Source organism: Protobothrops mucrosquamatus, unplaced genomic scaffold, assembly GCF_001527695.2.
Source record: "Protobothrops mucrosquamatus isolate PMUCROS unplaced genomic scaffold, P.Mucros_1.0 scaffold3676, whole genome shotgun sequence".
Classification (NCBI taxonomy): Eukaryota; Metazoa; Chordata; class Lepidosauria; order Squamata; family Viperidae; genus Protobothrops; species Protobothrops mucrosquamatus.
The window spans coordinates 51,284-66,439 of record NW_015389633.1 but is presented as its reverse complement, the minus strand read 5'-3'; the positions used below and the strand labels follow the sequence as shown (position 1 = coordinate 66,439).

General features: G+C 42.4%; 2 protein-coding genes across 2 annotated transcripts in view; both read right to left on the bottom strand.

The window, feature by feature from the left end:
- Positions 1 to 298: 298 nt before the first annotated feature.
- On the bottom strand, positions 299 to 10,705 carry FAM118B (family with sequence similarity 118 member B). Its single transcript, XM_029286439.1, has 7 exons — positions 10,689 to 10,705; positions 7,324 to 7,407; positions 6,585 to 6,837; positions 5,749 to 5,976; positions 5,289 to 5,417; positions 3,820 to 4,105; positions 299 to 3,276 (listed from the first exon to the last, which is right to left on the bottom strand). Exons 2-7 carry the CDS (start codon positions 7,398 to 7,400, stop codon positions 3,203 to 3,205), a joined length of 1,047 nt encoding a protein of 348 aa, XP_029142272.1. The 5' UTR covers positions 7,401 to 7,407; positions 10,689 to 10,705; the 3' UTR covers positions 299 to 3,202.
- A 58-nt stretch (positions 10,706 to 10,763) lies between these two features.
- Positions 10,764 to 15,156, bottom strand: part of LOC107298039 (pulmonary surfactant-associated protein C-like) — an 8,943-nt gene continuing 4,550 nt past the window's right edge. The window contains exons 5-6 of the mRNA XM_029286440.1: positions 14,187 to 14,303; positions 10,764 to 10,844 (exon numbers count right to left, since the gene is read on the bottom strand). Of these exons, the coding sequence (XP_029142273.1) occupies positions 10,764 to 10,844; positions 14,187 to 14,303 (198 nt within the window). The remainder of the gene's footprint in view (positions 10,845 to 14,186; positions 14,304 to 15,156) is intronic.

The window sequence follows — 15,156 nt, the reverse complement described above, 5'->3', positions numbered from 1 at the left end:
TTGTGTTCCACTTATTTAAAATGACTTTGTCCTGCTCTAAAGTTCTTTGAGAGAAGTCTTTCTCAAAACACCTCCTCTAGAATACCTCTTTGCTCCGTACTCGCTCGTCCAGTAAGCCTTCCTTCCAGCCTCTTTTTCTTTCTTTCTTTCCTTCTCTTTCTTTTCCTTCTTTTTTCTCCCTCCATCCCTCTGTCGTTTTCTCTAGCTCATCCTGGGTTAGTGGTGTCACAAGAATGGAGGAAGAGAGTTGTGCTCCAGTCCTTGGGCTTGGCTGACATACCTCAGATTCAGCCTTGGGCCTAAGCAGCCACCCTGGAGGACATTTCTGGGGATGAGAAACCAAAGGGATGACGCCGGAACAAATGACTGTTTCCTAGCCGCTAAATCAGCCGTCCCTGATTATTATGTGGAGCAGAGATAGAGTCTGCTAATGCTGTAGGCTTCATAAGCTGGCTTTGATCACAGCAGTTCCCCAACTGCAGAGCAAAAGAACCACAACAAAGTGGAAAGGTAAATCTGTTCTCGGAGGAGGAAGTATGAATGAACCCCTTATGCATTAAGCGTGTCTGAATCTTTGCACACGATCTTCAATCCACACCAGAGAAGCAGATGGTTGTGTGCCTGACGGTTCTCTAAGGACACTTTCTTTATCTGGCCCCTTCTCCGGCCAACAGGGTCCTTCCCCTAAAGGGAAAAACAAGTCTTTGTATGGATTTTAATTTTGGCAGATGAGCTTCTGGCTTCAGGAGAGGGTTTCATGATTTCTCTCTCCCCTGTCAAGGGGGAAGGATACACAACCAGCCAGCAGGAGCCACTGCATGCTATCCTATCTGCAACTGGCTTTTGTTTTCCAAACCAACCAGTCTGCTTCTTTCTCCCCTTCCTTCACCAGGGATGGTCCTGGTGGCTGCCTGCTGCATTCCTCCCTTTCCCTCTCCTTTCAGAGTGCCTCTTGATCCTGATATAAAGTGCTATGTTGAATAACACCAATGTCTCTACAAAGACGCCTTGGTAGCTCAGCATTGCAGATGTGCTCTAGTGCAATAAGTTGAATGCTGCCTGCTGAAGATTTATATAATAAAATTTCTAAAACCTTTCCTTTGTCTTCCTGGATTTGAAAAGCCGTCTTCTCTAAGATCAAGTGGGATCAACAGGTTTTCTGGGGGTGCAGCTTGCTCATTTTCTGTTCTTGTATTCTCGCTGGGCCCACCTGTGGGATTTTAGGAGGGCCTCCAGCTTTACCAGCAGCGGAGCTTATAGGAAGCTGTTGCTGTTAAGCCCGTAGTTTGATCTGAATGTAAAGAATACATTCCCCGCCCGTCCACCTGCCCACTGGACAGGTTGAAACAAAAATCTGAAAAGTCTTGTGTATCCACAGTTATGCCACTTTGTCCATTAAAGACCAAATTAACACACAAGCATTAACCCTTCATGTGATTTATTTTTTTTGGCTTAGTGTCATATACAAACCACCAGATAAGATCGATCAGTAAACAATAGCTTTAAAAATCACAACTTAGTAATATATGAAAGCAGACAAAATATAGTTAAATAAGTCTAGCTAAGCTAGCTTCAAACCGGCATTTAACTGTACATCGAACAGGTAAGCCACAAATTAGTCTTATTATTTTAGTAAACTGTATTGCGCCAACCCAGAATTGGGTAGCTATGTAAACCATGAGTTAGTCAACCAAAAGTACTGTATGCATATTATGCTGATCAACATCATTATTAGCAATAATTTACATAAAGCTCACGTAAAACGGAGACAGGTGAACTTTTTAAAAATCCCAGCTTCAAATTTGTACAGTATAAAAGATTTAGAAAATTAGAGTTTCACTTTTTTAAAAAAATGTTCACGTGACTCAGTCTAAATTTTTACAGAATATCAAAGTAGAAGTAATAAATTCAGTTTTGAAGAGATTGATTTTTTTTTATTGACACAAACCCTAAATAGAAAACGAGATCACAATGAATAAACATGTCTTCATCTCTGGGAAAATCTCTCTTGGAAGGAATTTCCAATATAATGCCTTAATCTACAGCAGCGTTTCTCAACCTCAGCAACGTTAAGTTGTGTGGACTTCAATTCCCAGAATTCCTCAGCCAGCCATACAGACATGTAACTACAGGACCTGCATGTCACTTGCTCTGACAATATGCCGAGCATTGTCAGTTACTCCCTGAGTATCTTCAGTTGTTGTCTGTCCTTACTGAAGGGAGATATCTTAAGAATACGGAGAATCTTATAAAAAAAGGCTGGCTGGAAACCACACAAAATGGCTGACATGATTAATTTCTAGCTCCCAGAAGACTGAAAAGACACAGGTTCAAGTTTACCACCGTATTATCTCAACCATACATACTCTTGTAGAACACCAAGTTTACGGAGTGGTAACTTAATGGCAGTTTTGAGAAACTCCCTCTTGTAAGAGGGAGGGTGAGAGGACCAGTCTACCAATGAAATAACAGATTTTCCATGCATCATATCACTTCTCTAAGCAGAAATGATACCTCTCGCCCAAGGATTCTCGATGCTGAAACAGGCTAGGTACTTTTTTCACAAGGGGACCTTGCAATGAACAGAAGTGGGAAAACGTATTGTGAAATGTGCTTCCTGTTCCTCAGCATCAGGATCTATTAAATGATCAGGATCAGGAGTGTTTGCTGCATTAATTAATCAGGAACAATATCAATGTGTCCTGTAAGCCTCATCCAGTTGGGTCCAACCTCTGGCAAATGAATTGCCAAATACCTGGATATTGCCCTAGTTACTCTACACACGGGAAGCACACAATCTGTTTCACCTGACCAAACCAGGTTTTAGAGAGTTCTTACTTAGGCTAAGATGTCCTGTAAAACATGGCAGTTCCCTTTTTAACAAATATTCCTCCCTAAGAAACAAAGGTTTTTAAATTAGTTCTTCGGTGGCAGGAAGAACCATTGGATTTATTGCTTTTCTTCATGTCTCTGCTAACACAGAATCATCACAAAAAACATCTTAATCTGGCTTATTGGGAGTTTTGAATCAGGGAAGCATCCACTGCCATTCTTCCCAGGGCATCTTCCATCCCCTGTATGATACTTTCTGCTATGTTTAGTCCTAAGCTTCTACCACACATAAAAAGACAATTTTAGTGTGAGTGGTACCTGCTGGTTAGCAAGATTCATCTTCCCAGCTAACAGCAAGGAATTCTGAATGTTAAGTAAGTTCTGTACCTTTGTTTTCAATACGCACAGTATCTGTGCCATTCAGTTGTTCCCCCTGTCGTGGACCTGGGAGGAGGGGGGAAAAAACAAGTTATCTTAAATAGAGTAGGAGGCGAAAGGATGTATGAAAGAAATCCAGAAGCATTTTAGCACCTAAACTAAATCTCTACTTAGAAAACCTCAGAGTCTAAACTTCTAAAAAGCAGGTAGGTCCAATACAATCTGAACCAGATTAAATTGTGTATGTAATTTATATTGATTGTTGTACATTTTAACCTACATTGTATTTAAATGTTTAGAACACAGTTACTACTACACTCTATAAATTTTTATCCCCTTCTGTCACATCACTTTGAAAGTGAGCATCACTTTGAAAGTGAGGTGGGCAGATTCTAAATTTGGTAAATCACTAAAATAAATCCTGTTTCTTTGGGATTTCTGGATACACCATTAAACTTATACATTGGAAAATGTATTTATTTTTATTTATTTATCTATCAAATTTGTACAGTTGCCCATCTCGTAAAAAATTGACTCTGGGCAGCATACAAAGTTGAAAAACTCTAATATATTTTTAAAAAACATTATTAAAAGACTTGTTTTTCTTACCCGCGTGATTCCAGTTGGAGATCTCATTTGCCAGCCTCTCAAAATATTCAGGCAAGTCTGAGTATTCCTCCCCGTAGGAGATGACCTTAATCCCTTTGTCAAGCATGTTCTCTCGCAGCTTCTTAAATTCGTCCACATCTCCACGACGCACAAGCATAAAATGCTCCAGATCTGACTTGTGTTTCACAGCTTCAAGGAAGAGGGCTTGGAAAGTTGTATCATCCACAGTCCAACCACAGCCTAAGAACAGGAAAGATTTGGCTTCGTACAACTTCTGGATCTCCCGCTTTAAAGGACAAAGCACACAAAGAAGCAAACAAAAAAACAACAACACAATGTTTCTATCTTCATAAAAAAGGGAAAAGTTACGATTATAAAAGAGTATAAAGTCAGCTCCCTCAGATAATTCCAGTAAAAGCATCTGCTTGAAGGCTGTTGCAAATACCCATACAAACTGTATTATGATTCAATATTAAAGAGCCAGCACCAGGAAAAAGCCCCCCTGCAAGGTACTGAGAAGATTCTAAGGCAGTGATGGCGAGCCTTTTAGAGACTGAATGCCCAAACTGCAACCCAAAACCCACTAATGCATCATCGGGTGCCGGGTGGGTGTGGCCCATTGGGTGGGCGTGGCTGCGGTGGTAACGGACTAAAAAGTTCAATCAATCAATTCCAACTTTGCAAGATCTTTTTTTCCCCCGCGAGAAGTTGAAATTGACTGATTGATTGAACCTTTTTTTTTTTTGCACATGGCGGCGGAGGCCTAAAGCGAAAAGGTTTTATAAAACCCAGCTGAAGGCCTAGGACTGGGGCGACGGCCTGCGTGCCCACAGAGAAGGCTCTGAGTGCCGCCTCTGGCACCCGTGCCATAGGTTCGCCACCACTGTTCTAAGGATTAGTTCCCATTCCCTCCTAAAGGTGGAGCTATTTTTAAATCTCAACCAGTACCTGTTTTGGAGATCAGACCAGAGACAAATATGAACTGAAAAGTCTACAGAGAAAGTTAAGCCACAATTATTTTAACCATTCATGTCTTAAGCAAGCCAAGAACAAGTCAGAATCAACCCTGCAGATAAGCACAGGAACTGTGACTTGGTTTGGCCAAATCTGTTTCGCCCCCCCCCCCCCTATTTCCAGCCTGTCTGATTAATTCAATGGGCAGAGAATTAAAAAAACAACAACCCAAGATTCAAAGTGTTGATTCTCTGCAGGCTGATATGGGATAGGAACTCCGTATGTTTGGGAGATATTTCCAGCCTAGTATGGCAGGCTGAAGATGAGCAGGATTGGGGATGAGATGGACTCCTTAGAAATCTATATATATATTGTCTGCCTCTTCCTTTCCAATTTCAAATGTGCAGCTCCAACACTATGCCTATTTCTAAATGTTTATAAACTCAAGAATCAAAAACCAAAAACAATCTTCACTGAAAAGTCAGTAGCAGTTAAAAGGAACCTGCCAATCTCACCATAACTTCTACGTTGCGTAGGACGTTCTGGTAACCTGCTGGATGAAGCACTATTCCACTGGGATTAGTGTAGACTCCATGGATATGAAGGACACTCATCTTCCTCTTCTCCTGTGCCCACTCAAGGACCTATTCAATGAACGCAATTATTGTGTAGTACTGAACATCTATTATTGATACAAATATACAACATTTTGGTCTTCAGCTATCAAGAGTAGTTTATAGATTCTCTAGGGCAAAGTTTTCATTTGGAATTTCATTATGGGGGAGAGAACCAAAGCAAGCAATATGTATTTTGACAGTGTTCATGTATCAAGCTAAGCCACAATTTGGTTTATTTGCTTTTGGCTTAGTGCAGTTTCCAAAATCTACCACTTTGGGCTTATTAATTAAACTTTTTCATGGGAGACTGCTCCACAAGATGTGACTCCTCTTAGGACAGGAAGAGGGACACCTTTACCTTTTTCTCATCGGTGAGGTCAAGAGATTCAAGATGTTTCCCTTGATCAGCTGCATAAATTTCCAGCAGATCATCAAAATTGGTGGTCAGAACAAGGGCACCGTCCTCCATCAGATGGAGCACTGACCTCAGGAGTTGCTTCCCCGTGTCTTCCATCTTGGACTCCAGGTCATCAAAGACCTCATACAAGCAGTCTTTGAAGAATGAAGAACGGACATTGCTCGTGCGCTGCAAAGGAAACAAGACACACCAAGATCAGAATCTCATGCCACCTGCCCCAAGTGGTGTAGCCTCTCAGATGTGCTGAACTCCAACTCTCATCATCCTAACTAATGTGGTGACTGGAATTGAGAGGACACACAAGAAGGGTGTCGAGTAAGAAAAAGGTGACATGTATCACCAGACTCCCTACCTTAATCTGACATAGGTTACCACTATCAAATTAGCTTGGGCGCCCAGCTTCTTCTCTCCATCCAACTTTAGCTCTTTTAAAAATAAGGGGATCTTCTATGGATGCACATTTTAACGTTACTTGTCTAAGACCATGACCAGAGGAATGTGTCACAGTGATACTATTAGAGGGGGCACAGCCATTATGCTTCTTTGAGGATGGAATTCAAAACAGGACCATTAGCCTTACTGGAAGTAAGCAGATGAACTGGGCTTCTGGCTTCAACAAAAAGCATTGCTGCCAATGACATTCAATTGGGCAGCTGGATTTTTTTTCAGAGCCATCGGCCCATCCATCCTTAGTGGGCCTTCTGTAGCTCACCCATTTTAAGCATGTATTTTATTTCAAGCCTGCAAAAGAATCCCTTCTGGGTGCCTCAACTCACGGGAGACAGTTTCTGGATCAGATCGTGAGCAACGTGGATGAGGTTTTTATTGTCCTCGAGACACTTCTGAAATTTTCTCCTCTCCTCCTCTTCCAGAAGGTCAAAGTCAATTGCAGCGTCCAGCAGGGCCTGGATTAAGCCCTTCCAAGACTTCAAGGCTGGCACCTGAGGAGCCACTGCTGCACTGATGCCTGTTCCAATCACCAAGACTAGATCCTGGGGCTTTTTGCATTTTAGACTTGGCAGGAGTTTCCTACAGCCAGAGGACAGAAGGGAAGATATGAGCATAATTAATGATCACATTTCTCTATTGCCTTTTCTCCTAGGATCTCAGGTACTTGATCCCCCCCTCCCCCTTCATCTTTCTAAGAGTACCATGAAGTAGGTTATATTGTGAACTAATGACAGGCAAACAGACAGAATGTTTGCAGTTCTATTGAGGATAGCAGTGACAGAACCTTAGTCTAACAATTCTGGTTGTTATATTTGCAAGGTTAGCTACACTAAACCAAAAGCAGAGGAAAAATAGAAGCTGACCTAAAAGAAGTATTCCTGAGTGAAATGAAAATGGAAATAGTAGAATAGCTTGCTGGAATGAGGGGTTTTTAGGTGCGGAATTTCAGTCTGGAAAACTGTTTTTTGAAGAATATATTCCCACACATGCCAGAGAAGGGGCCAAAGTTTATCTTCACTCCCAATTCAGGAGCTATAGAGATGCATTTGAAAGTATCCCACCTACCTAGGCTTCTTTGCAGCTGGCATGCCATCCTCCAGCAGAACTCCTCTGTCCAGCTTGAGCTTCGCATTAGAAGCCATCCAGTTTCTAGTATGAAAGAAGTTTTATATCAGGAAATTATGTTCTCCAAGCAAGAGAAGATCCGTAAGCTTTTAATATGGACACTGACCAGATTTGCCAAGATTGTGAACTCAAATATAAATCCGTTATTTCTAATGACTTCACCTGCTGATCAAGGGTCAAAGCAGTGCTACCTTGTTCTTATGTGACTCCAAGTATCTCAAGAAAAGAATCAAATTTGAAGACTAACAAGAAAAGTGCACGCCAGCTCACAGCTTGCGTGAGTGGAGATATGTGCACCAGCCTATCATTCGCGCAAGTGGAGCTGCGCATACATACACACACACACACACACACCCCTGCTGGTGTGAGCTGTGCATGCACATGCGTGCTGGCCCACTGTTTACCAGTGGACCGGGGCCCAGGAGGTGGTATAAAGGAAAAAGACAATGGCAGATCGCTTCTGAAAATCTTGCAGAGAAATCTGCAGGGACATTTCTAGGCAACTGTCAGGAGTCAAGAACAATTTGAAGACAAACACAGAGACACAAAATGGGAAGGCTACTGTGCAGTGTTTAGATGGCAGGCTAAATCAAAAAGCCAAGTAAACAAGCATGCATAGTCTCCGTTCTTTATTGATATTTAACCATGATTTGTAGAACATAATGCAGAATTTCCAGAAATCACAACTCATACTCAGAAAGTCAAAATACTGATCAATCCCAAGTCCCATAAAATGGCAAACTGCAGAGATTGATAAAACAGCAATGAGCAATGTAAAGAAAAATATGGCTCACCCGCCACACCTCTTGGTTTCGCGTGCTGGTCAAACCGCAACCGCAGTATAAGTCAGTTTTACTGTCCTTAAGTTACAGATCAGAGACTGGCTGTAAGGCTAATAATAGAAAGTCTTAATCACCCATTCTGCTCCACATACAGCTCATCCCCCAAAGAAGTCACTCTGGAGTCCAGGACAATCTATTCCCGTGTGAAGGATTTAAATCCAAGGCATTTATAACCCAGCTGAACTCTGAACTCTTATTTTCTAGTTCATACTTTTACACTGAATCAACAATATATTCCGTCCAACCCCCACACTTCTGGGAAGTAAGTTAGTTGCCAAACATGATCTGCTGAGACGAAAAGCAGGAAGAGAAAGAATTTTTGAGATGCAGGAACTATCTGGTTTCAACCCTGATTCATGCTGACAAATAGTCTGCCATTACAAAATCTCCATACTTCCTGATTAGAAAAAAACCATCTATTAGTTCAGGAAAACCACCTACTTCAAAAAGATACCCCATTCACACACACCACCCCAAATACACCCAAATTGACATGCTCCCATAGTGTATGTATTAACACTGTAGGGGTTTCTTTTTGTTGCTGTTTTTTAACTCCATCATAGGATGTCTTCTGCATTTTCAGGACCAATAATCAAAACATTGTCTTGTTTTTCCCTAATCTGCCATTTTCTGCAATGACCCTTTTGAGCCAGAGTTGTCATCTGTCCTCTCTACTTACATCCCAAGAAAATATCCCAACATGTCCTATTATTATTAAGAGAAATCAGTTAGATTACACTCCATTCACAGATTGTGCTAAACCAGACACGGCCATTTGAGGAGTCACATCTGGTGGCCCCTTTGGCTGTCCTTGTCTGGTCTGTGATTAGAAATCAAATGCAAATAAGACGTAACATGTATTCTTACCAGTAGCAGCTAATCAAAACCATATAATTTATTAGGTTTTTAAAATATATACATACATACACACACACACACATATATTATATACACATACATACATGCAGGCAAAATAATACACGACCACCAGGAGGATTTAAGTAAGAAAAATATACTTTACTAAAATTGCCAAGCTTTCGTTGGGAACTCCCAACATCATCAGGGCTAAAAGGCCAGTCTACAACGATGACTTAAATAGGTTTGGCTGACATTTGCACCCGGCTCCTAGACCGCGTCTTGGCAATTTTAGTAAAGTATATTTTTCTTACTTAAATCCTCCTGGTGGTCGTGTATTATTTTGCCTACAATTATGCCCAGGAGTCACATTTTCACGGATATCATTAATTACATACATATATTATATACACATACATACATGTATTCAAAATCAGAAGACATAGATCACCAAGACTAAAAATTTATTTAACACTGAGTTTTAAATAAATTTTTAGTCTTGGTGATCTATGTCTTCTGATTTTGAACATGAATATATCCGAGACTCATATTTTTAAGACTATTTCAGACATACATACATATACATATATTTATTTGTTTTCTGAGGTTTTCGCGGGTGTTTGTATGTAGGTCTTTAGTTCTTCGGGTTTTCTCCCGCGTAGAATTAGAAGTGTCTTGGCGACGTTTCGATGAAGTCACATCCATCATCTTCAGGCTGGTGTCTTCAGCTTCGTGCTTCTGGGAGTAGTGTGCGCGATCGCAGCTGTTTCTTCCTTTTCACTGCCAGTGGGGTTTGAGCCAAGCTCCCACCCAATCAGCTCAAACCCCACTGGCAGTGAAAAGGAAGAAACAGCTGCGATCGCACACACTACTCCCAGAAGCACGAAGCTGAAGACACCAGCCTGAAGACGACGGATGTGACTTCGTCGAAACGTCGCCAAGACACTTCCAATTCTACGCGGGAGAAAACCCGAAGAACTAAAGACCTATATATTTATTTATATATATAAATAAATAAAACGGGTTAAAACCGAACAGAATTCGGTTCAGCCCTCCACAACCGTCCCAGTTTCTCATGCGGCCCTTCGGGAGAATGAATCGCCCCGTCCCTGTGCTTTATAAACCATAAAGGGATTCCTTTCACTTTGGCTTCGGAGTCCTGGGGAAATCTTCATATTTGGGGGGGGGGGGGTTGTCTGAAAGCCATGGTTTCCAGCTTAGTAAACCGTTTTCCAGTCCTGGAGTGTCCCCGGGAGCCCCTTTGCAAGCGCTGCAAAGCGGGGAAAACGATGGGGGAGGGAGGGGGAGAGAATAAATAAACGAAAGAGGCTCTTTTGCCCCTTCCGCCCCCTCTTTCCCCCCCCACCACACACACACAGCCGACTGCACTGAGGGGAGACTCGGGAGCAGCTGCTCTCCCTTCCAAGCAGGCGGAGGGGCGAGGGCGGCCATTCAGTCGCAGCCGGGGCGCCCAGCAGGCGGGCAGGAGGGTCGAGACGCAGCCCCCCCGACCCTCCTGCCCTCGCCCACCCTCCCCAGCCCGGTCCAGGGTCCCGGCCTCCTGCCCGGTCAACGCCTCCGCGCGCGGGCGGCGCCAAACCCGCTTACCTCAAGGCGGGAAAGGAGAATAGCCGGCGCCGGAAGGAGCGGCATCTCCTTCCGCCCACCGCAACAATCTGGTTCCTAGAGCGTCTCCCGCTCGCTCTCGCCTATCTCTCTCTCTCTTCCCATGTATTCTCTTTCCTCGCTTCCATGGATACCAAACTATAGAGAGTTAGAGAGGAGAAAGTGGGGGAATTAGAGATTCCGGGTTTCGTAACAAAGTGATTCTTCTTTCTTTTTTCTTCCTTCTTCCTTCTTCCATCTTTTCTTCTTCTTCTTCTTCTTCTTCTTCTTCTTCTTCTTCTTCTTCTTCTTCTTCTTCTTCTTCTCCTCCTCCTCCCTCCTCCCCCTTCCCCCCTCCGTCTCCCTCTCCTTACAATTAAATTGGAAAATCGGAAAGGTTGCTCAGAAGTCATTCTTTCTTCTGCTAAGCTGTAACGTTTAGCATTGCAACCATGTTTTCTCGTGCTAGTATATATATATATTTATTTATTTATTTATTATTCGAATTTATATCCCGCCCTTCTCCTTGCGGACTCAGGGCGGCTGACAATCGATTAAAAACACCAATAACAATTACAAAATTAAAATTAATTAAAATGAAATATTTAAATTGTCTGATTAAAATATGATTAAAAACCCCTCTAAAAACCCCTCTTAAAAATTGCCCTAGGCCAGTCCNAGATGATAGTCAGCACCTTGAAGCGCACCCGGAAGGCCACCGGCAGCCAATGCAGCTCACGCAGCAGCGGTGTTACGTGGGAGCGACGAGTCCCTCCCAACACCGCCCGCGCGGCCGCATTTTGGACTAGCTGGAGCCTCCGGGTGCTCCTCAAGGGAAGCCCCATGTAGAGAGCATTACAGTAGTCCAGGCGGGAGGTATATATCGTGTATATGAGATAAGCTCTTGTTATTGTAGACCAGGGTTTCAGCAACTTTAAGATGGGTGGACTTCAACGCCCAGAATTCCCCAGCTCAGAAATTCCCCAGAATTTCCCAGCAGTGCTGGCTAGGGAATTCTGGTAGTTGAAGTTCCTCTATCTTAAAGTTGCTGAAGTTGAGAAACACTGTTGTACATCGCGGTTTGCAGCATAGCGTTACATCTAACTCTCAACATTATGCCTTACTTAGTTTTTAGTGTGATGTGTGTTTTAGTGGGTTATAGGTGTCTTTTATTTAGGTTTTAGCACGATGCATACTTATAGGTGGGGTTTATGATGTTGATGGGCAGCACAAAGATTGCCCGTGTTGTTTCTTTTCCCTAGAATGCTTCAAATGCACTTGACTATCATGGTTGTGCTAGTTGAAGGTGTTAGAATCTGTATCCATTGCATCTGGCAAGATGATGTGTGTGCCTCCAGATGCTGGGCTGGAAGTCACATCATTCCTACAACTAGTCATGCCACCTGCCCCCTCCCCATGCTGAGATTGACCCGTTTGCTCAACCAGGTGATAAAATAGACAAAGCATTTGTGTGGACCTCAGGACTGTCCTTTATTTACCATCTTTAGGAATGAAATCCACCAGATCATTGTTAATGTCAGTAGTCTCAAGGGTGCTTCTTCAAAAGGCAACTGGACTGTTTTTTTTCGGTGAGGAAATTAATATCAGTGGAGAGGAATGACTGAATGACAAAGTTGCACCTGTTCTTCTGGCAGTATTGTGTTTGGGAGTTAGTATGATACCAAGAATTGTGGACTTTTACGTATAGGGAATGGCCAAGGTAGAGACACATGGAAGTATGAGCGGGTTTAAAGTATATTGAAGCAAAGGTTTAAAAACCAAATGAAGCAATGGAAGCTTCGCTGCTCCTTCTGTTGCTTCTGCAAAAGAAGAAAATAATTACTGGAACAAAGAAGTGCCTTTCTCTAAGATTGTGTGTCTTTCCTCAAGTGCAACCTCCTCAGAACTGCATGAATCCATAGAAGACAACTCTACAGGAAGGGAAGCATCAAGTAGAACTAGAGCAGTGATGGCGAACCTTTTAGAGACCGAGTGCCCAAACTGCAACCCAAAACCCACTTATGCATCGTCGAGTGCCAAGTGGGTGTGGCCCATTGGCTGGGTGTGGCCAATTGGGTGGGCATGGCTGCAGTGGTAACGGCAGACTGGATGGGACTAAAAAGTTCAATCAGTCAATTCCAACTTTGCAAGATCTTTTTTTTTCCCCAGAAGTTGAAATTGAACTGATTGATTGAACCTTTTTTTTTTTTGCACACGGCGGCGGAGGCCTAAAGCGAAAAGCTTTTATAAAACCCAACTGAAGGCCTAGGACTGGGGCGACAATGCGGGTGCCCACAGAGAGGGCTCTGAGTGCCACCTCTGGCACCCGTGCCATAGGTTCGCCACCACTGAACTAGAGAGTGCTGATAGACTAGAAGTGAGACGCTCAAACTAATGGCAATACAGCACTGAAAGAGTTAAAAGCACCTCCACTGGCCCGATCCTTTTACTGTATTCATTGGGTTCAATTCCCACCCACCCCTTCAAATTTAATCAACAGTATAAAGGTTGAAAATCAGAGAAATAATAAACTGGGTATCTTCTGAGCCCAATATGCCCAGAAGAGATATTGTCCATATCGCAGACTAATAAAAATACAGAAGGAGGGACAGAGAAACCCTTACTTGCAAAGTTCCTCATCTGAAGCCTAGTAAGCATACAGGTACAACTCAACGTACAACAGTTCGTTTAGTGATGGTTCGAAGTTACAATGGCACTGAAGAAAAGTGATTTATGACCATTTTTAACACAACCGTTGCAACATCCCCATGGTCACGTGATCAAAATTCAGATGCTTAGCATTTGGTTCATATTTATGATGCTTGCAGTGTCCCAGGATCACGTGATCATCTTTTGTGACCTTCTGACAAGCAAAGTCTATAGGGAAGCCAGATTCACTTAACAACCGTGTTACTAACTTAACAACTAAAGTGATTCACTTAAGAATTGTGGCAGGAAAGGTTGTAAAATGGGGAAAAACTCAATTAACAAATTGAATTTTGGGCTCATTTGTGGTCGTAAGTCAAGGACTACCTGTATGTGTAATTCACTATGGTGGTGGGGATTGTCAGAAAGGGTGAAATAGGTATCCTTTCCCTCACAGGATTAGGATAAGTTTATCTTCCCCTGGAAGGACTGAACAGAACACTCTGCTGCTACCTGTTGCTAATGTGATGGATGAGGTACTATTTGCGCAGGTGTGGCATGGAAGATACTGGTTGCTATGGCAACTTTCATCAGACTTGGGTGAAGGACAACTGCGTATACGCTATGATCTGGAGGGCTCAAAGCTGAGGAATCCTGGTCTAATTTCACAATGTGGCTGTCTTGTCCCTCCATTCTTCACACAAATAGGGAAAAGATGATTTTGGATTATAAAGCATCAAGGTGTCTCTCCCCTTTTATCCCAAGTATGGAAGTCTTATTTCACCAATCAATTATAAACTTATTAGACAGTCATTTCCAGCAAGTACAGCATTCGAAGGTAAGTAAGTGTTTTACCTCAGCCCAGTAGATAGGGATATCACCACAAAGGATATTTATAGTTGTTCCAAGAGTGGTGCGGTCAGCCCGTTTTCCCTTCTTGAAGCTGTAGACCAAGCTCTTGCTTTCTGAGACCTTCATGAAACAAGATGAAATGGTTTGTAAACAAATTGGGAGAAGGCATTGGGACGCACTGTCAATGGCACAGAAATTTGCTTGTTTTTCATGATTCAGTTCCTTGACTTGGAAGATTCTTTTGGTGAAGAAGTCCATGGTTGCTATGATAGCTCATATTGTTCTATTTTGTCTTCAAGACCTCTTCAACAAGCCAATCTCAACCCAGTGTAAAACATAGCCCAAACTGCTCTGTGCTATTTAAAGCTTTACACTGGGTAATAGATGTAGCTCAGGGCTGAGTTGTTGGGTTCTCTCACTTCTCTTCCTGCAGATGTTTCATTACTGGGCTAGGTAATATCAATGCATAGAGGAGTCAAATTTGCTGGCTATATGTGTCAGGTTGTCCTACCAACCTTTAAAAAAAAATCTGTTAAAAATCCTGTTTGGATACCATGATCTTATGAGCTCAACCAATCCTTATGAATCTAGATCTTGCCAGTTAGGAGGTGAACACAGGGAATTATCAGCAAAAATAATGCTTGTTTACTGTCCTTCAGTAACCAGTATCTTTTGGGATTCCATAGGGTGCATCCCTTGTTTTTTCTACCAATCACTAGCATCTCCCACCATTATCCAGATATAGTAATTCTAAACTTGTAGTTTGAAACTGACCTATTTCTTCACAAAAAGAAAATTGCTAGCATTCTCCACCCTAAATACAATATATGCCCCAAATAGTTCTAATTGAGTATTTTGAACATTTGATTTTTTTAATGCCTTTCTGTCTCTGTCTCTCTCTTATCTATCTATCTATCTATCTATCTATCTATCTATCTATCTATCTATCTATCTATCTATCTATCTATCTATC

Coding starts and splice junctions, on each gene's coding strand:
- FAM118B (XM_029286439.1), bottom strand. CDS start 7,400: ATGGCTTCTAATGCGAAGCTCAAGCTGGACAGAGGAGTTCTGCTGGAG. Junction 6,838..7,323: donor CCAGCTGCAAAGAAGCCTAG/GTAGGTGGGATA, acceptor CTCTGGCTGTAG/GAAACTCCTGCCAAGTCTAA. Junction 3,277..3,819: donor CTCCAACTGGAATCACGCGG/GTAAGAAAAACA, acceptor CCCTCCTCCCAG/GTCCACGACAGGGGGAACAA.